The sequence below is a fragment of the Cloeon dipterum genome, chromosome 3 (assembly GCF_949628265.1).
Source record: "Cloeon dipterum chromosome 3, ieCloDipt1.1, whole genome shotgun sequence".
In the NCBI taxonomy this organism is placed as follows: Eukaryota; Metazoa; Arthropoda; class Insecta; order Ephemeroptera; family Baetidae; genus Cloeon; species Cloeon dipterum.
In genome coordinates this window covers 37,013,826-37,034,994 of record NC_088788.1, presented here as the reverse complement: position 1 = coordinate 37,034,994, position 21,169 = coordinate 37,013,826, and the positions used below count along the sequence as shown (strand labels likewise).

The following is a 21,169-nucleotide window of genomic DNA, read 5'->3' as shown; positions in this document are numbered from 1 at the left end:
AATTTTGCTTGCGCCGTACGTACTCATTTTCAACATTTTGGCGGACGAAAAATATTTTATTGTTCGCTATTGCAACAACGGAAGTATAGTCACGTTTTCAGTTTGCTGCGTATTTTTTCTATGACGGCATAGTGACATGCACCTACGTTTTTCAACAGCTGTGGTCGATTTCTCCGCTACTTGGTATACTAATAATTTACAGACTTTCCCAAGTAAGTTCCAGACCTAAATTATACATATATGTTCTAGATTAAGTGACAAATTACTTTTAAATTTAATCATTTTCAATTAAGTACTGTGTAAACTTGAAAAAAAATGATGAATCCAATTTCTTCCTGATTAATTGTTCACAGCAATTTAAGTATGATTCAAATGAATGTAACGTGACAAGTTCAAACACTCAAATTCCAGACCTCATGTTGATATAGTGGTTTTATAAACTAGGTTTTTAAACGGAAACATTATATAATCACTTGTTGTTTTAAGACAGGAAGGATCAGAAGTAAATGGGAGTCTCAGTGTTTCATATGTATATTTGTATTTATTTGTATTAAACAGCAGTACAGAAATATGGGCTTCTCGAAGTTCTATGTTAGGTATAAATCAAAAGGATATTCTTAGAATATGTTAAACACGCTCTCAAATTTCACAAGGGATTCTAAAAGCCTGATTTTGTAGCAAGATAACAGATGTATATTGTTTTATGAAATTACTAAATTACTTCACAAATGCCAAGTGCCGTCGAAGAACAATTTTTTTCTTGAAACTCTAGACTCAGGAAATCTGTTTTGTTTACAATTTTGTACGTTATACTAAGACAGGCAAAAGATTTTTCTCTTGTGCTGTTAAAGGCTTTTGGCGCCCATGGAAGTAAACTTGAATTAAACTTGACATAATTGTCATCATGCGGCATGCTGCAAAAGGAAAATGTTGATTGGCAGTAGTTCTTCTGCGCTATTACCCACAATGCATGTTTATAAAACCCTTCCGCTGAAAAAACGCAATCAAATACATTAAAGTAGCACGAAGAATTTATTTTTTGGCCAATCGATTGCTGCAGGTCGCAGGTCAAATTAGGTAAGCCAGCCGAATCACTTGGTTGTGGTAATCTTTGGCTGAGAAGGCTGATACGTAAAAACCGTTAATTTGGCGGCAAAAGCATTGATGATCAATCGCAGAGAAGGAAGTGGATCTCTGATTGGCTTTTTGACTTAAATAACGCATTTGACGAAGTTTCTGCGCACACCAATCGAATCTTGAGGGTCGAATTAGGTTAAATGGATATTTTTTCCGACTAAAAAGTCCAGCGCGACGTGCGTAGCACAAGTATAACTTTTTCCCGCCAAAACAATACGAATGTGAAAAATGCGCGTGCGTCAAAACTGGCTGGATCTGACAAAGAAGTCAAGACAAGCGGTCTTTTTGCGAGTGCTATACTTCTCGCGTTCATATTGTTTTGGCGGGAAAAAAAAGTTCTACTTCAGCTTCGCACGTCGCGCTGCATTTTTGGTCGGAAATAAATATCCACTTCACTTAATTTGACCCTCAAGAACAACCAGCCCGTTGGCTCGCATTGTTAAGGCATTCTCAGGAGTGTCAAAGCAATGGGAGGTATTTGAGCAGTTCGGAGATCTAATACTGGCTACCCAATGTCAGAGATGGCAAAAAGTGGTTAGTTTAGTTACTCGAATTGCTCAAATTGCTCAACGGGCTGGGAGGCGCACCGGCGCCGACTCGCTACTTGCTGGTTTGCACCTTTCCAGCATGCGTGATTTGGCTTCACGGGACGAATGTCTAGCGTTTCAATGCAGTCCTCGGTGCGGAGGCAAGTGGCCCTTGAGTGGGCTGGGTCCCTGTGCGGCCTGGTGAGCCCATGTTATCCGTTCGCGGTGTTATTGGGACCCGGGTTTCAGCATTCGTGCTAGTGCAGTGCGCGCCCTTCCCGGTCCTCGGACAGGGATAAAAAGAGTAAAAAAAGAATCGATTGGTTTGCTCAGAACCTTCGTCAAAGACGGTCTTTAATGACGGTAGCTAAACAGTAGTGCTTTGCGCGGGTCGCGGGCTTGAGGGTTGAACCCGCAAAACCCGCATTAAACCCGCGGGTGCGGGTCGAGATTTTGCAAATCCAATATGGCGGATTGCGGGCGCGGGTTGGCGTAGTGTGGTTTGGTGCGGGTGCTATGGTTCAAATTTTGAAAAAAGACGGGTGCGGTACGAAATAAGCGGGTTCGGTGGAGGTTTGGGTTTGTAACCTGCTAGCACCAAAAACAGACCCTCCCTGCTAGCAGCAAAAATGACCACCCTGCTGGCAGCAAAAAATGACCCCTCCCGTTGCACAAAAAAAATGAAAAAATGGCCCCTTCCGTTGCACCAAAATGAAAAAATGACCCCCTCGTTGCACCCAAAAAATGACCCCTCCCGTTGCACCCAAAAAATGACCCCTCCCGTTGCACCAAAAAATTAAAAAAATGACCCCTCCCGTTGCACCCAAAAAATGACCCCTCCCGTTGCACCAAAAAAATGACCCCTCCCGTGTTACCAAAAAATGACCCCTCTCCTTGCAGCCAAAAAATGACCATTCATTTGCTGGGGGATTGCTGGTGCGGCCTGCGGGTTATTGGCGTAGTGCGTTTTGGTGCGGGTTCAAATTTTGAAAAAAGACATGGGTGCGGTTTGGGTGCGGTACGAAATAAGCGGGTTCGGTGCGGGTTTGGGTTGAAAATTTGTACCCGCGCAAAGCACAACTAAACAGTGACAGCGACAGCCAGCGGAAGTAGCCAGCAGCCAGCCCTGACGCCCGCGACTCATTTCCACTGCACGGCTGCCGCTGTGTCGCTGCCGTCGCCAATCAGGGAACCGCTCGATCCTTTCACTGATTGGTTTGGTCGCCGGCGTTCTGATGGCAGTCTTTGCCAGGTTCAGAACAAAAAACCTCCAAAGGTTTTTACATTTCCACCGATTTTTGGCAAGATGAATTGTCGACCGAGTGATTCGGCTGGTTAGCAATCGATCGATTGGCACTGTCGAAAATTTATTTTAGCATTTAAATGCTACACCTACGTAAGTTCCGAATGACACACATGATTTCTTCCATGGATTTCGGCAGCCAATGTTTGCTTGGCCTTTCCTGTGAGTGGCAAAGGTATACAAAATTCTCGAAATTGCCCTAATTAAAAATGTAATTTTAAGCATGCTGTGTGAATAGATTGCTGTTCCTTTTACCGGGATTGGTGAGTTGTAGAAAATGGTTTTGTTACACATCTTTTTGAAAACTCCATGCACTGAAAATTTAAAATTTTTTGATTTATTTGAAAGTGAAAGACATTTTTTCTAAAAACCTGTCGATTGAAGTGTTTTCACGGTTTTTGCCTAGAATACCTTTTCAATTTGTTCCATTGCGACGGGAAAATAAGAAATTACCCGAGGAGAATTGTAATTAAATTTCATGCAATCAGGACATGACGCAGCCTGCACTAAAATTATTAAAACAAGCTTTTTTTAAATGGAAACAGATACGTCGTAGTCAATTCCTTCTCCAGATTTCTCGTGTATGAAGCATTTTTTACTTAAGTTTTCCGTCAGATTTAAGCATTGCGCAATACAATAATTGATATACACTTTTCTTGTGTATCCACAATCTGAAATAAATAATCCTGGATGAATATTATGGTAAATAAATAATATACAGACCATTTACGCAATTTGAGACCTAAAAATGAAACATTGTAGTCACTGTAAAGACAACTTTCTTCAGATTTACGTACATGTAATGATATAACAAAGACGATTATCAATGTGCTGGCGCCGCATAAAAATCCTTTTGTCATTTTGGAAGTAAAAATTGAAAATTTAGGTCGAGGTAACTCTGGTACAGCTGCCCGCCTATACGCATAGCACCAACATTTGACGAATAGTCTGCGGCTCATCGCTTTTGCAACGACGGAAGTGTGACGTTTGCCTCATGCAGTCTGGTTTCGAGGGAAATCAGTCCCCGGATAAATCCTGTATTAAGGTCTGATCTATATAACCGCGCATCGGTCTCAACAATTGGTATTAAAAAGATTTATCGCTGTCTCTTTCAAAATGGGAATGTTTTAGGCGTGAAGAGGGTTATTTTTAAAACACCAGGAAATCATGTAGAGTGCATTTGCATTTATTCCTCTATTCGCACCCAAATTAAGTTGAACAGCAGTCTTTTTCCATTGAATTTCACGCAAAAAGTTAAAATCCCTCTTCATTTATGGAATTTAAAGTCTAGGGCGCTGATTTTAAATTATTTGAACAAGACTAAAAACAGTGCACTAGAAACTGCTAGACCACAAATCCCTGAAGACGCAAAAATAAATCCTCGGGAGGTTCCAACAATTGGCGGAGTGCGAGCACAACGATTTACTCGGTCGCTCGCTCGTCAGTGCGTATGCTCGAACGTTGCGCCGATCATTTGTTCAAATAACGCGCGGAGAGCACACTCGAGCTGCGAATTTGTGCTCACTGCACAATCAGCGTTCCTTCCTGAATATTTGTGTGTTTGTGCGATGACGATTGTTTGCCCTTTCCATTATTTACAACTCTATCCGCGCGACCCCCTCTCTCTCCCTCCCAAGAATAACACACACCGAGTTCACCTCTGAACGAGCGCCCTCTGCATTATGCTTTTCATCCCTCTAGATGTAAACACAATGCAGTACAATATTTATTGTGGCCCGCTTCCTAATTACAAATAAATAATAAAAGCGTCGGCGTCCAGCAAGCGCAGCCAAGTACGTTAGCCAAGCGAGGGAGCACAATTCTTTCCTTTAGTCAAGCAGCCTCTCTCGAAAAGCGTCTCGGCCAATTTATGAGTTTTATCAAAGAGCCGGAATGTTTTCCTTATGATTTATTCATTCCATTTCGGCTCACTCGACGCTAGCAGATGACTAATCACGCTGTTCACACTTTTTCTTCCGTGCTGATGCTGATAATTGAAAATTATGCTCTCCCCAAATTATTATCGCACCCCACAATCTCCTGCTTTGTTTTTATCTGTTAATCGCAAAGTTACGCATGATTCACTTGGGACTGTCTGCGCAAACAACAGCTTTCACACCACGCCAAGATTCCGGGAAGTGCTAATTTCACTAATGCACCAGTTAGTTAGTTCTCTTTGGAGGGAGACTTTGCTGATTGTGAGCAGAAGCAAATTAGTTCAAGCCAGCGAGACACTTTATCACCCAGCGAACGAAACAAATCCAAGGGATTCTCATTTGTCACGCTTTTTTTACTCATTGCGCATTCGACTCCTTTTAATCTGGAAGAAAACAATGGACAAGGCCGCGTGCAATATCTGCAGATCCTGAGCTCGACGTAGAGACGGATAGAAAACCAACAGAGCGCCGATGCCCATCTTGAGGCGCGACGCAAACAAAAATTATCCACGGATGGTTTTTTATCGAGAAAGTCATCAAGTGGGGCGGCCATTGTGAGCGCACACACGGCGCGGCGTATTACCTATTCAAAGTGTGAAGTTATCAGAAATTTTCAACGCTCTCGCGGCAAAAAGTCAGTCGGCAGCATCCTCTTTCTCTTAAGGGCAAAAAGCTGTCGTAATAAAGCAGCAAAAGATGAGTCGGACGAAAAATTCCCCTTGTCCGCGAGTAAAAAGATTATTTACAAACCAGTGAACAGACTTTTTCGCCTAGATCGCAAGCGACCGCCGAAAAAGGAGCTTTTCTTTTTTCGCCGGTAAGTACGCGGCTCGATTTGCTGCTTGGTCATCCGGATCTCCGTACGGGCCAGCACCCAACGGCCCGATTGTTTTCTTTGACAAAACACTCCGAGGAAGTGCAGTCTGTGATTTTAATTCAATTAGACACACCGCTCCTGCTCAGGTTTACTGGTTTTCACCGTCAGCTAAATTATAACATGCATATACTGTCCATTTTTTACTGGAGGGCTACCATACTGACCTTTGCAAAGACAAAGTTTGTAATCACATAAAGCAAGTGGCAATAAGGTCAACTCGATATTTATAGGACCAGAGCGTAGAGGTCAAATTTAGTGATAACCAACGCCCAAGGAGTACGAGCACACGTGTTTTTCGAACGAGTTCACGTGTTGCCTCGCACGATGGCTTATTTCGATAGATTTATGATTTCAGTGTTGAACATTTGCTTGTCCGCAATGAAGGGTGCAGGTTGCACGATGGTGCTCGTGCTGTTTTTGGCTCATGCAGCACTTGGTGCAGGTAACATGAATTTTCGATAAATTCTTATTAAACACAAATACTTTAAATAACTTGTTTAATTGACAACAGTTAGCTGCTTAAATGTGTCACACTAGTTAGGTTTCAATTTAAATTTTTCAATTTGAACATCGGAGAAATATTCCCGTGCCGAGTAAAATTTGTGATGGTTCAGAAATGCTGTTATCACAGCTTAGAGAGTGATTGAAATTCATGGCTTTTCCACACAGTCTATACACATACGCATGATGGCTGAGCCTCAAAATGGCACTCTTTGGCTATACTCAATACACAAAGAAAACCGTGACATGCATGTTTCATGATTGGGTGTCTGTTAGCGTAACAAGATACTTTCCAGCTCTGGTCTGGAATTTTCCGAAATAATTTTAAGAATGCGGAACAGTCATCTAATTTCTAACTAATCAGATATGTATTTGATTTGAATAATGTAAATGAAAATTAGTAACCAGATCAATTTCGCAGTATTTTTGTTTTTAATTTTGAAATTTTGATAGTTCCAGGTGACTGCATAGGGGATATTATTCCTGGATATCAAGAAGCCGAACCTGTTTTACATTCGGTCATACACAAATTACTTCAGTGATATGAAGCATGTAGGAGGAAAATACCTGGTCGAGAACGGAACAATCGTAGTCGTGGCGTGCCCAGGAAGCGAAAGTATGATTAATGCAACAGACCCGAGGAGGAACGTGGGTTGATTCTGGGTTTTATGCACATTTTCGTGATCTAGGCGAACTAGTCACAATAAGACACAATGCCCTTGGCAGCTGCTATAACAAAGAACAAAGTCCGTACTCTACTCTAAACACATTTGGTCTTCCGGAGCATCTCTTGGCAGATCCAAAAGCTCTTGGGACTCGATTTTCGGGGACTGTATGCGGATCAACCGGTACCTAAAATATTGGCCAAAGGACATCTGCCTCCTGATGCTGACTTCCAAAATTTGTTTCTTAAAAAGCTGACGTATTAATATTACCATAATTCAGCACCGGAATGGAGAGCCATCAACTCTGGCATTTGGAAAGCATTGGAGCAACTCATACGGACAACACATAAACTCGCCATAATTTACACAGGAACGAGCGATGGCCAAGAGAAATTCGTGAATATGATTTATAGAAAAATATTGCATTAAAGTTGACTTTTGCTTTATACTATAGGCGTCAAGACAACCTGATTATTTCGATTATCAGAACCAACTTGTCCGGATTCCTGATTTCTTTTGGAAGCTCGTCTTTCCCATTGATTCCAATGAAAACTTTAGTGTAAGTATTGTTTGCTATAAAAACTTCACAATTTCAAGTTCATAATACATATTATTAACAGACTCCTTTTGGTTACGTCGCTTGCAATAAGGATAGAGTTCGCAACCCAAGTGTAATGGAAATTTTGAAAAATTACCCGTGCCCCAAAGGTTAACTTGAAGGAAGCTATTGTTTCAACGGAGATGGTGTATATATCATTGCGAACATATTTCCAGAGGCATCGTTGCTTTTGAATCCAGAAGTTTATAAATAGGGCTGCGAATTTTAGACGATTTTACTATTTTTTTCTAAGCTTCAGATCGTAGTGGGACTATCAAATGAGCACGAATCATGCATTTTTAAGCTATTTGAACCACACTTAAAATCGGCTAAAACCATCTAAATATGCCAAAACCAAATAAAACCGTTTAAAATCGTCTAAAACCGTCTAAATAGTTAAGTTAGACATGCAAATTTTTCCAAAAACATAACTTTCTTATGCCGTGAAAAATATTTATCCCAAAATTTGAGCTCTGATGGGTGAAACGACACCAAACTTGACAATTTTGGGAATTTTTTCGCATTCTGACCCTAAGGGCCATGTTAGGGTAAGAACCTGAGGGTCGGAATCAACCTTTGGTGGTTCAATTTCGATCCCCACAACGCGTTGAAGTAAACAGGACATGTAAAAATCGATTTTTTAAATGACGGGCACATTTTCTAATTAAAGGTCATGCTCGGGAGAACGGATTCGAGCCGCGGTTTCAAAAATTCAAACTTTGACTGTCATTTTAAAATTTTGTTTACTTGCACACAATTTCACGGGTTACAATTTGACTATGTAGCTATTAAAAAAATTGAACCCTGAAAAATTGATTTCTCGGAAAAGGTCGCTTCGCAAAATGTGATCTTGAATTTTGACCTACATTTCCAAGGTAGGCAATGTGGTTCAGGGTGAAAAACTAGGTCGGGTAGTGAAAGTTTCAGGATGATATCTCAAAATGCAATCAATATATGTATATATATCAGTGATTATCTATTTCAGTTAATCGTAAATCTAGATTTATATGTAAGTTGCCTCTGAAAAATACATTACAATAAATAAGCTAAACGTGAATTTGTGTGAAATATATAATAATAAAACGCGAAGGAAACAATGAAAAATAAAACCGTCTAAATTGACAAAAACCATCTAAAACCGACTAATTTGCTCTTAGAAACAGTCTAAAAATAGTCGACTATTTTGGCAAAAATCGTCTAAAATTCACAGCCCTATTTATAAAACACAAATCGAGTCCAATTCAATTCAATTAATTTATTTGTCTTTTAGCATGGTAATACATTCAGGTGATGATCTTCTCACAATATATTCCATCTAATTGCAAATTACAAACACAATATATACAACAATATCATGAGTTTATCATCATTTATAAAATCTGTTGAACACAACTTGTGTTTGAAATAAATTGAATTGACAATACCATGAGTTTTTGATAAAAGAGAAATTCTCTTGGGAAGAGTAAAATTAGTGTTTACAAAGTAAATCTTTCAAAGCCGTGGAAAATTGTTTGACTCAACGTTATCTATACATTATATCATTTGTTTAAATAAAACGCAAACGTTGCTTTTGACAATATTTCACACGTCGTAACATTTTATTTTAAATTGCATTTCCGTGTGCTCTAATTTACAAATAATGTTGTAAATAAAAAGCTTACTTTAAAATTTGTTTCCAGAGCTTTTACCGTTTTCCCTGTGCCATTTTTATCAACATGTTTTTTAATAATGTGCGCATGAGTATTCAACAAATAACTCTCTTAAATTCCTTGTTATTATTCTTGTTTATTCTTGCTCTAGTCATGTATTATTCTGTTTTTTTTTATCGTGAATAGAAGAAAAGTTGGTCTATTTGCACATAAATTAAATTGTAGACAAATTTTTAATTACGAGAGTAGGCAACAGCATTTAATAAGCGAACGGACTAAAATTTTCACTCGTATTATAATTTAAAAAGCAATGATATTCTTCGAAACTATCATCTATTCCCTGCTGTCAGAGTTGAAACCAAATCCATGACGTGCGTTTATGCAGTACAAACCATGTGTCATCGCCTTATCTACAGTTTTCTTGTACGCGCGGGCTGTGTTTTGAAAAAATTTGCCGAGTCATGCGTGTTTTAGATACGCACGTCCCCTGAGCCGCGACCAAACAGAAAGCGAGATGAGAGTGCCGTGAATGAACGTAATGCCTCTTTACATAAGAATTTAAGACGGTTCGTTAGATATTTCTCATTAAATTAAGCCGATTTGCTTTTCATCGGCGAATTCCCGGCATTTCTTTCACTCACACAACGAGAGAGGTGACTTTGAATAAAAGGCCATCCGCGGGGAAAGAACAACAACACAAGATGCATTTTATTTTTTCTGCGGCATTGATGAGAGAGAAATTCTTATACTTTGTGCTCGTGTCAGTCGAGAGGCCAGGGAGGGTCATATTTTTCTTTATCTCAGCCGCGGCTAAATTAAAAAGGGGAATAGAATGTCAATTTTATTGTCATTCCTGTCTTCCAAGGGATGTTTAGCGATTGGAATGCGAAAGGGGAGAGGGAGAGAGGGAACACACGTCAAAATCAGATGATGGGAATCATTCGATTTTAATATAAATAAAATACATTAGTTCAACAATTTTTAACAAACTAAAAGTTTAAATATAATAATAATAATGATCTTTATTGACTTTTGGCGAGGTCATGTACATCAGATATGTTACATTCTAATAATATGCAATTGCAATGCATACACAATAATACAAACATCAAAGCAATGTTACAAATGAAAAGAATTCACCAAAATTGTAAAATTTCTTTAAGTGATAGGTTTTTAGTTCACGTTATTTATTTTCATATTCCTTATAAGTGCCAGGAAACTAATTTCCACGATTTAATTAACCTGAAAACTAATAAAAAATTAATTCTTGCGGGCCCTTGATAGATTTTCCAGATTGATTGGCTCTTATTTATCATTTTACAGATTGTGCTTCGATTATTAAGAGGAAAACATGCACAATGAAGACAAAAATGAGATCCGCTTGTAAAGCTATTGTGCCTAAATACGCTGTAGTCGAAAACAAACATTCGTGATCAATTTGTTTCCATTCCAACGAAACTGACAGGAGCATTTAGATCGACGAAAACACTCTGCCGCGCTATTGTTTGTTTTCCAAGTTGTCGATTTATCAAAAGCGCAGCAGCCTAATTTGCCTGCCGTCGTCGGTCCGATTTGAGAAAACGCACCGAAAATTCGTTCCTCGTATATAGCCGGTGTGCGCCGACGATTTCCAGGAAGCACCAAAGCGAGTGAATCAGCTCGCGGGGGAGAGAGCAATTTCAACGAATGTCTTCAGGGTTGCTCACGTTTGTTTGCAGAAGAATAAAAGAAGACCTCGAGTCGCGAAGCCGCAAAATCAGGAGCAAGCAGCTCGTGCTGGTCACGCAGATTTTTTCTTTCAAGCCCCTCCACCAGTCACACTTCAGTAATTTTATTTACCTTAAACAAGAGTAAGGCTCATAGCTTGTCTGAACATCATGTTTTTCTTATTCGATATTAAAGATTACTCTTATGTATTTAAAACTTAAAGAAATCAAATTACATATTTGTTTCTATTTTTCTCGATTATTTATTCAAAGTGATAATTTTAATAGGATATAAACTAAAAATCTCGGAAAAAGGTATAATTTTACAATTTCCCGCGCTTTGCGGTGCAATTTTCCGGTATACAATTTCAAAATTCCTTCGACTGACGTCCTTTTTCAGTGTTCACTGTTCACACATGCTCCGGTGCACGTGTTTTTTTTATTTTTATTAAAAAATGTTGATATATTATAAAAATCAGTAATGTCGTGGCTATCGATTTTTTTATCAATTAAAGTGACAAAATGAATAAAATAAATTCCTTAAAATAAATTTTCAAACAGATTGTTTTTGTGCTAAACTACCGATTAAAATAACCTCCAAATTTTCTAGCAGTATTTAATTAATTTGCCCCATTCCTAGAAAAAAATCCTGTTTTTTAGAGAGGAAATAATTTGAAACTTTCTTATACTGGCAGCTGCTGATGAGTTATTGTTGTTTCAATTCTCGCCTGAGCTGCTAACCTGCTGTCGGGATGGCGTGCCTTATGATGCTCGTTTAATTAACCCATTAGACTCGGCGTTTAATTAACCTTTTCCAGCAAGCAGGCTCTTTTTGGCGCGGGTCCACGCGAGATTTGAATAATGAGTTCGTTGCTCTCGAGAGGCGAGCTGGAGGAGCAAAACAATGAATGCCACTCGCGTTTTTTGTCGCGAGCGCCGCGCGAAATGGAATTATATTCTTCTTCTGCCGCTTTTTCTCGCGCGTCTCCCCTTTGGCAAATAATGCGCATTGGCGCGATGTCAAATTGACCGTTCTTTGGCGCTTGATTTATTACAAGTGCGGCGTGCCATCTTTTTTGCCAATTATTTCCCCGCTCTGTGCATTCCGTGCATCCCGTCTTTCAGCTTTCAGGCAAAGCAAACAGACCAATAAATCTCAACTGCAGACTGGAGCCGCTCTAAATATCAAATAATACCTAAACGCTACTCGTAAAATTCGAATTTTCGAACTTTTGCGAGTTTAACATGGCTAAGAAACACTGTTTATTTTTTCATAATTTTAAGTAATTCACATAATTTATTGCATTAATTATTAATTTATGGTCTTAATAAATATAAAAACTGACTTTAATATATTTTAATGGTTTGCTGGTTTTTATTTTGTAAACTAGACTCGTTCTCCGTAAATTTGCAAAAGAAAAATGAAGGAGTAAACGAACGAGAGGCACGGAGTTCCGCCATCAAAGTAAAGTGGCGCAGTAAATAATAGTCAAAAGCGTCGTGCCGATTCAATTCTGGGCAAATTATACGCTCGCAGAAAGCCGAGTTGTGATCTGCGGGCCAAAAGTTTATTGCTGTGCCTTGTATTGCTCGCAGCGGCGAAACGAGATGCAAAGCAGCAGGCCTCTTGGCGGCGAGCGAGAAAATTTGGCCGAAAACACGGATTATTAAAAGCAGTCGCTCGACACGGACCGTTTCGCCTGGAACCAAAAAGTCAGCGACTGATCGCCACTCCTTAGCTGCGTTGATTTGCGAGATGCTTTTATTGATTCATAGTTTGCGATACACTGCTATTAGCATTCCCAAGATCAAATCAATCGAAATATTCTCGTTATGAAAAACCACAAAGGGAAAATTAAAAAAAACACACACACAATTTGTCAATTAATGATGTCACGTTTGTTCTGCCTCGCAAGATTATATTGTTTGTAGAAATACAATTTGGCTTTTTCAGTGTATTTTGTTCTTATCACTTGCAAGTCAACTATAAAAGAGCAAAATTTACTGATGCAAACTTGCCATTCAGTCGAAACCTTGTTCTGACATAGAAAAGGATGCGTTCCTTGTTGCTTCTCTGCGTTTTTCTTCTCGCATTCCGGCAAGGTGGGTGTTACTCCTACAATGCAAATTCGATTCTAACATATTATTTATTTTAAAGGAATGACCCTAAAATGCTACGAATGTGGCAGTGCGAGTGGAATTAATGCTGGGCAGCCGTCGTGTGGCGATCCGTTCAACAAAAGCCAAGCAAGAATCTGCGACGCTGAAGGAGTCGTTTGCATGAAAACCAAGGGTAATTTTTTTCTTTTCAGATGGAAGATTCGCAGTGTTTACGAGTTTCTGTTTGTTGAACAGTCCAAGGATTATTCACAGCAAGAAGTTGTGTGCCAAAAGGAACAACGTGCGAGCTAATCAATCAACGTCCACCGCAGCTTAAAATCGACTGCAAAATTTGTGAAACCGACTTGTGCAACGGTGCAGATTCAGATTCAGCTGCACCAAAATCCACTGCGACCTGGACTGCCCTTTCCTTTGGAGCGGCCGCTTTTATAGTCATGGCGCATTTTTATTAAATAATTTAGGGAACCTGCTGTATCAGTTCACTGCTGAGGGAAATAAAATTTAAAAAATAAAAAACGTTATGTTCTGGATTTATTTGAATTTGCAGCTGAACAGGAAAATGGTAAAATTTGTCGTTTTATTAAGATTTTAGATAAAATTGATACAGTATAATTTACACGCGGGGTCATTAATCTGTGGAGTGCAGAAAATTCTGCGGAAAGCAGACGAGTGCGCGCCTAATGGCCTGGATAAGAGCAGCAACAATGGTTTCATTCTCAGAGCGCATATTGTGTGCAAATAATGTGACCCGGTCCCAGGCCGCATTTCGCATAAAATACGGCACACACCGCCTATACCGAAATGAAATAAAAAATACCCGGGACGTTGGAGATATATATGTATGATTCATTTGCGGTGGGTGTGACGTGCGAAAAAATAAGAACAGGCATCATTATCACAAATCACCGCGGCGAGCGAACCTTGTGCGCAATTGTTTGTCTTTTTCTGTCTTTAATTCTCGAGTGCGGAACCGCCCATGCAGCCGCAGTGCTAATATATAACGAGAGTCCTCTCTCTCTCTCAATCTCTTTCCACGAGCTAGCAGCCTTGTAAACACGGCTGAATGGGGAAAAGGATTTGCGTTCATTTGTTGCACGCGCAGAATTTGGCGCCGCTTCAATGCGTTGACTAGACGCTTTGTGTAAATAAGACGGGTGTGACAATCGGACCTCTTCACGCCCTTTAAATCCCACTTTTTATTGTGCCGGTGTAATTGCCGCATTCGTGACCTGCCTGCCAATGCGACAGCCCAGCGCCAATTTCATTTATTCTGATCCTCGTGCCGTGCCGCAGTGCAAATTCCTACATTTTTTTTAGGAAAATTTGATATTCTGGGGAAGAAAAATAAACAGTCAGATTAGCTTTACCAGGCACGGCAGTAATTCTGTTTCAAAAATTATTTTCGTTTTTTACAGCGTTAATTAAAACCTATTGCTGCTACAAATTTGAGTCATTTTTCTCAAAACAGACAATCGTTTTCGGCACTTTCATGAAATTTTCCCGGAAAAAAACTAAATTTATGTCTTTTTTAGTATAAGTTTGAAAATTTTTACTTTAACGAGTTTCCTTCACTAATTTTTGAATCTCTTTATTAATTTGTACATTTTCGAACATGTTTGAAGAGCTGTATTTTTATTTCTAAATATATGTTAACCTCGTGTGTTTAAACCGGGGACCGTTTCGAACGTCAGAAGCAGACAGTTTACAACACAAGAATTCTCAAATTGTGCCTTACATTGCGAGTCTAAAGCTGTTAAACGATAAAATCGAGTAATTAAGCTTTTAATGAGTTTGGAAATACACATTGAAAGGGACGGAATGTACACTGACGCACTTGAATATCGGGTGTTAATTGTGGCGCGGCGGAGCAAGATGAAATTTATTGCATTACGGCGTAGTCAATTGTCTGAATATCTGGGTCCTGGGATGCATCAGAAAAGAGTGATATAGTTGCTTTAATTAAGCCCTTCTCTCTCGCGGTCAGTTTATCTGCTCCCCTTGGTCAGGGCGTGAGGGACAAACCGGTTCTCCCGAACTCGTGCATGTACAAAAGTAAAAGCTGACAACATAAATTTGATGCCTCCGATTGTTGATATGCATTTGCCGGGCTAATGAGCCTACTTTATGAAACGATTCCCTTTCTGATAATTTATGAGACGCGGCATGAAAGATGGCCCCCGACTCGGGAGCAGCATGAAAAATCTTTCAATCAATATCCGACTGTGAATGCGGGACGAGGAAGCGTATTAAATGCTGACTCCTGCATTTAGAAGCTAATTTAGCCTCACAGATTGCTTCCATTTTTCTTTTGTTCTTTACCTTTACTGTTTTTGTGCCATTCAATCGCAGGTGCATCGCGGGAATGAGTCGTGAAATGACTGCTGTCTGGCAACAGCATCTCATGAATTATTAAAATCGAGAGAAGAAGCTTCCCGACCTTTTTTATACATGGGTTTTCCTAAAATTGAGCTCAGCATCAACTCTGATCATTTTCATTTTTCAGCTTTCACAAAACTCGGCGGCGAGGAGAGTGATTGTTAGGCAATTTCTCAGCTACACTGCTGCACAGGTTGCATACTTAGTTTTGCATTTTCTCTCAATTTAAAATTACAATAATTTGCAAATGCATGGAAACAGTATGGTGAATGAATTTTGAATTTCGATATTTTACCGTTCAGTATTTTAACTGTGGGGGACCTTATAAATTATGTAAATTTGCAGAAGAACAAGAGCCTTTAAGCTCAATCATTTGAAGAACCTCTTTTTTAAAGATTGAGATGCCTTCTGTTTGTGAGAGCAGTTTCAATCAATGTGAAACCTTCGTGTTTCCTACCAACAAACTTTTCTGCACAATAAACAAACACTCCGAGGAAATGCAGTCTGTGAATTTAATTCAATTAGACACACCATTCCTGCTCAGGTTTACTGGTTTTCGCCATTCAGCAAAATATACTGTCCATATTTTTACTGTTTACTGGGCTTCCAAACTGACCCTTGCAAGACAAAGTTTGGAATCATAAAAAGCAAGTGGCAATAAGGTCAACTCGATATTTAGAGGACCGGCGTAGAGGACAAATTTAGTGATAACAAACTGACCCAACAGACTCGCACGATGGCTTATTTTGATAGATAAATGATTTCAGCGTTGTATACAGTAGCTGGTCCACAATGAAGAGTGCAGGTTGCACGACGGCTATCGTGCTGTTTTTCGCTCATGCAGCATTCGGTGCAGGTAATATGGATTTTCTGAAATATTTTTTAGATTGCGGAACACAGTCATCTCATTTCTAACTAAACAATCAATGCAAATGAAAATTAGTAACTAAATCAGTTTAATTGGCAGCAATTTTTTAATCACATTGAATTTTTAACAGATCCAGTAGGTGGTGTCTGCAAGGGGAAAATTACTGCAGATCGAAGCGTCGAGCCTGTTTACCTTCGGTCAACTGACTACAGTGTTTTAAAGCATGTGGACGGAACTTACCAAGTTGAGAACGGAGAAAGCGTAATCGTGGCGTGCCCAGGAAGCAGCAAAATGTTTGATATACTTTTAACAACCGATATCAAACTCGAGGATGGAACTAACTCATTTTTGGCAACGTGCAACAATGGAAAAATAAACCCCTCAATCTTGGGTGTTCAGCGGGTAAGAACTGTATATGTATAGCTTTCAAAATAGTAACTTTTTATCGCGGATATGCTCAACGAACATTATTTTCAAGCACTATCCACTTTTTTAGGTGTTTGAGATTGGACAGTGGCAATGCGAAACCGAGCTTGTCGTAGACGCAAAAACGGAGACAAAAAATGCCCAATGTCAAGAAACATGGATTGATTCTGGATTTGATGCAAAATATCGTGCAACAACCAATTTAACAACAATTATCAGACACACTGCCGTGGGCACCTGCTATAACGAAAGAACAAAGTCCGTCCTCTTCTCTAAACAAATATGGTCTCGCGGATTATCTCTTGGCAGTTCTTCAAGCTCTTCGTGGGACTCGATTTTCCTTGACAAAACTGATTTGGACAATCTGTATAAAAAACACTCGGACTTGGACAGAGGGCATTTGGCTCCCGATACTGACTTCCAAAACTATGCTCTTAAAAAGCTGACGTACTATTACCATAATGCAGCACCGCAATTGAGCGCCGTCAATTCATCTGGCGTTTGGAGAAAATTGGAGGGAAGAATGTGGGGAAATCGTGAATCCGCCGAAGTTTACACAGGAACGAGCGATGGCGAAGAGCAACACGTGAATATGATTTATAGAAAAATATTTCATCATGTTTGAAGTTGACTTTGCGTTATATACTATAGGCGTCAGGACAACCCGAGTATCTCGATAATCAGAGAAAACTTGTCCGCATTCCTGATTTCTTTTGGAAGCTCGTCTTTCCCGGCGTGGATTCCTATGGTCTCGATGGTGTAAGTATTGTTTCCTATAAAAACTTCACAATTTAATCCTAATATTACAGACTCCTTTTGGTTACGTCATTTGCAATAAGGAGAGAGTTCGCAACACACAAACAAAGAAAGTTTTGTCAAAGCACCCGTGCGATGGCCAACTTCAAGGAGGCTTTTGTCTCTATGGAGACGATACACAATTGATTTCTAACTTGTTTCCCGAGGCACGCGTTAACTGACTTATTTCGCAGGACCTGACATTTTAATTTAAATTGTACGATCCGAATACCGTAAATTTGTTTTCAGAGCTTTTACCGTTTTCCCCTGTGGCATTTTTATCAATAAATGTTTTTTAATGACGTACATGAGCATTAAACAAAAAGCTCTCTTCAAATTCAAGATTTGTATTATTTTGTTTTTTAAAATAAACAGGAAATTAATTCTATTTGCATACAAATTAAATATATTTAACATTCGAGACACATTTTTTTAAATCGATAGCAGGTGACAGCATCTAGTAAGCGAACGGTGTAATTTTTACTGGTTTTATAATTTAAAAAGCAATGATATTCTTTGAAACTATCATCTATTCCCTGCTGAAACCAAATCCACGTGCGTTTATGCAGTACAAACCATGTAGTTTTCTTTTACGCTGTGTTTGGATTTTTTTAAAGATTGAGATGCCTTTTCTGTTTATGATAGCAGTTTCAATCAATGTGAACCTTTCGTGTTTTCTACCAGTAACCTTTTCCGCACAATAAACACACTCTTCTCCTTTTCCATTCGCACGCAGATAAAATCGCATGTGAATGCGTCCATTCATGAATAAAAATGTTGAGAGGGAAACCTCCACTCGCCGCGGCAGATGGGCGAATGTGCAATAAAGGTTGCGTGCCAGCGAAACGCAATTAATGCCATCTGATTAGCATCAGGGACGAATTCAAAATCAATTTTTTACAGAACAATCAATTTAAGAACAAAAAATCGCAGCATCACGCGCGGCCGCCGGCGATTTTTTTAGTTTTTTTTAACACGTGAAATGACGCAGCACAACGTCTGCGATAATTAAAGTGTGCATGCATAAAAGGGGATGACGAATTGAGAAAAACACACGCGCCCGTTTTTCCCGGGTTTAATGAAAGTTTTAATTAAAAGAGCGAGTGTGATAGATTAAACGTAGAGATTTGATTACATACACACACACAATTTCTACTCTGCAGCCAGCTCGATGGGTGTTAAAGATTAATGGCGCAACCCTTGCCGTGCATGTAGAAAAATAAAGGGCCAACCCGCGTGTTTTTATTTCATCCGCCAACACAAAGCAGCGGCTACCCTGCGAGACTGGTAATAAATTGAAGGGCTTTTATTTGATGAAATATCGCTTGAAAATTAAAAAAAGAAACACTCACCAGCAGCGTGACCAATTGCGATCCGGCGGGACACCACGCTGGCATGAGACCTTTTTAATAATCAAATTAATGTACATAGCTCTCGGCCCAGGCAGCCAAAGTGGTGGTGCTGGTATTTTTCGGAATGAATTACATTCATTAACCAACTCTTGCTGCCCTCGTCCGAAGACATAAAATTTAAGCCTTCCACAAATCCATTTTTTGTTCACATCTCGTTGAAAAAAATGAAACCTGCGCTCTGCAGAATTATAATGAAAATACGCAGAACGCTCTAAAAGCAATCAAGACACTAATTGACTTACAAAGAGCCGGAATTTCTTTTACAACCGAGCACGAGCCATGCACATGTTAAAGTGTACACTCGCAGATGAAGATTGAAGATAAACTCGTGATGGCCATTTTTGTAAATCAATATTCGCCGGTTAATTGGAGGCGAGGTAGCGGAGCGTGACAAAACATCTTCCATATAAAGCGGCGAAAGGGGAAATAAAGCTGCACGACTGTTAAGCGATGGCGGGTGGCGCGTGCTGCCGCGAACAAGAAATAACACTAAACTTGATTGGTGATGTATGGAGCATGGCATGCCTGATTCCGATTATTACAACGGGCGGGCGCGCGGGCGGGCAGAGAAAATTCTTTTATCGTGTGCGTCCGGGGGCCGGCCGGGGGTAATGACGGGGCGCGCTCGCTAAATTATACATTCCTTGTTATTCTGGGGCTGCAACAATGCGCGCCGCAACTCTCTCGTAATAAAGAGCAGTTTTAACACTCTCCACTTTCGCACCCTCCGCGCTGTGAGTAACAAGACACAGGCACGGCGCCAAATTAAATAAATTCACGCGTTCTGTGGCCGAGTTTCAATGACAATGGGCTAGGGAAGTGTTTCATACGATTTTCAACCCTGAAAGGAATAACTATTTAGCGTCTGAACCGATTTAATATCGAATCGATTATTTAGACGTGATCTATTAAATTTTTACAAATTATTAGTCTGTTTCTTGTTCAATGCGGATTTTTTATTGAAATTATTTGCAATTAAATTGGTTCTCAACATACAAGTTGAAAAAAATGAACATAACACGTTCTCTTCTTGACAGTTTGTTTTATTTTTAATCCGCTTGTGACAAAGATCACTAATTCCAACTTGAAACACTTCCCTGATCAAGTCTGCAACGTTAATCCAAAATGAGAGTGAGGCTGATTTATTATTCGTGTGCGCGTCTGGCTTTATCGGAATAAACTCAGCGACGTAATGGGGTCTTGCATTGTCCACGTCCACCCCCTGCGAGAGCGAATTCCAAAGGGAGGCGGCCAGATCCCTGATTAATAATTATATGCAGCCGTCCGGCGGACTCACTCGGCGACGGCCGGCCAGCGCTTCTTAATTCGATTGCCAATTGCTGACGCGGCAGGCGTGATCAACAGGAAGGCTGCACTGATGGATGTGCCAGCATTCTTCTGGGTAATAAATAATTCATCATTGAAATTTAATTAAAAGCGCGCGGACGACACCGCCAGGGCCATTACTCACGGCCAGATCGGTGTGAAATTTGCACTTTTGCAAAGAGCAAGTTCAGGTTACAACGTTGCGTGCGGATCTTAACTCTTCCTCAGACTGCAGGCATTGTCTTTCAACTCTGACAAATGTTCTTCAGACTGTGAGCATTTATATTAGAGGCTTGTTTCATTAAGAAGGCTTTTTGCTAATAACAAGGAAAATCAAGGACAAAACCCCTCTAAAAATGTAATTAAAACTGTAATTTACAGGGTTGCTGAAGCTCCATTTTTGCTCCTAAAGGAAAAAAACATTTTTAAGTTTAAATTTTCAACTCTCTATACAACAGAAATTCATTTTGTTTTTAAACAAAAAGTTACAGGGACCAGAACACACCCTCTAAACCACTCTAATTTTGTTCAGAAATCAAAAAGTTCTAAGCTGAAATAATGCACAGAAGGAGTGGTCTAAATTCTCTCTCTAGAACGAATGATTTATTGATTTATTGCGTCTAATTTAATCTGGACACGAAAAATGACTAGTTGAGAGCATCTTAACAGAATGCAAACTCCGTCCGCGTGCGGCTGGTTGTGCAAAGTATATGCGGGCCACGCCAAAGCTGAAAACTACTTTTCGACTCGTTGCAAATGAGAATTGAGACGACCTACACCATGCAAGATATAACCTGTCAATAGATGTCTGTATGTAAATGAGGAGTAGGGGACAAGCGTATAAATAAAGCGCGCCTGCTCATATTCTTTATCATTCTGATTCTGAGTTTGCTACCTGGCCACTCTAGTTAGTTGGCCAGAGCAGGAGCTATACAGCTCAGCCAA

At 39.8% G+C, this 21,169-nt stretch overlaps 2 protein-coding genes and 2 long non-coding RNA genes across 6 annotated transcripts; 3 read left to right on the top strand and 1 right to left on the bottom strand.

Annotated features, from left to right (window-relative positions):
• Positions 1–643: 643 nt before the first annotated feature.
• On the bottom strand, positions 644–3,278 carry LOC135940174 (uncharacterized). Its single transcript, XM_065484963.1, has 3 exons — positions 3,223–3,278; positions 3,061–3,166; positions 644–990 (listed from the first exon to the last, which is right to left on the bottom strand). Exons 1-3 carry the CDS (start codon positions 3,259–3,261, stop codon positions 713–715), a joined length of 423 nt encoding a protein of 140 aa, XP_065341035.1. The 5' UTR covers positions 3,262–3,278; the 3' UTR covers positions 644–712.
• A 2,714-nt stretch (positions 3,279–5,992) lies between these two features.
• On the top strand, positions 5,993–9,217 carry LOC135940445 (uncharacterized). Of its 3 annotated transcripts, XR_010574868.1 has the most exons (5): positions 5,993–6,223; positions 6,742–6,898; positions 6,972–7,343; positions 7,402–7,506; positions 7,568–9,217. It is a non-coding gene; the product is annotated as an uncharacterized LOC135940445 (long non-coding RNA). The 3 variants fall into 3 exon arrangements; XR_010574866.1 differs by having other exon boundaries at positions 6,001–6,223; positions 6,742–7,343; XR_010574867.1 differs by having other exon boundaries at positions 6,081–6,223; positions 6,736–7,343.
• A 2,962-nt stretch (positions 9,218–12,179) lies between these two features.
• Positions 12,180–13,312, top strand: LOC135940446 (uncharacterized). Its single transcript, XR_010574869.1, has 3 exons — positions 12,180–13,003; positions 13,059–13,193; positions 13,256–13,312. It is a non-coding gene; the product is annotated as an uncharacterized LOC135940446 (long non-coding RNA).
• A 2,788-nt stretch (positions 13,313–16,100) lies between these two features.
• LOC135940602 (uncharacterized) lies at positions 16,101–17,874 on the top strand. Its single transcript, XM_065485558.1, has 5 exons — positions 16,101–16,253; positions 16,396–16,667; positions 16,762–17,277; positions 17,343–17,450; positions 17,501–17,874. The coding sequence occupies exons 1-5, from the start codon at positions 16,190–16,192 to the stop codon at positions 17,666–17,668; spliced, it is 1,128 nt and encodes a 375-aa protein (XP_065341630.1). The 5' UTR covers positions 16,101–16,189; the 3' UTR covers positions 17,669–17,874.
• The last annotated feature ends 3,295 nt before the right edge of the window (positions 17,875–21,169 follow it).

Coding starts and splice junctions, on each gene's coding strand:
- LOC135940174 (XM_065484963.1), bottom strand. CDS start 3,261: ATGTGTAACAAAACCATTTTCTACAACTCACCAATCCCG. Junction 3,167..3,222: donor TCTACAACTCACCAATCCCG/GTAAAAGGAACA, acceptor ATTTTTAATTAG/GGCAATTTCGAGAATTTTGT. Junction 991..3,060: donor GTGTGTCATTCGGAACTTAC/GTAGGTGTAGCA, acceptor GCGTTTTTTCAG/CGGAAGGGTTTTATAAACAT.
- LOC135940602 (XM_065485558.1), top strand. CDS start 16,190: ATGAAGAGTGCAGGTTGCACGACGGCTATCGTGCTGTTTTTCGCTCAT. Junction 16,254..16,395: donor TCATGCAGCATTCGGTGCAG/GTAATATGGATT, acceptor AATTTTTAACAG/ATCCAGTAGGTGGTGTCTGC. Junction 17,278..17,342: donor GCGATGGCGAAGAGCAACAC/GTGAATATGATT, acceptor TATATACTATAG/GCGTCAGGACAACCCGAGTA.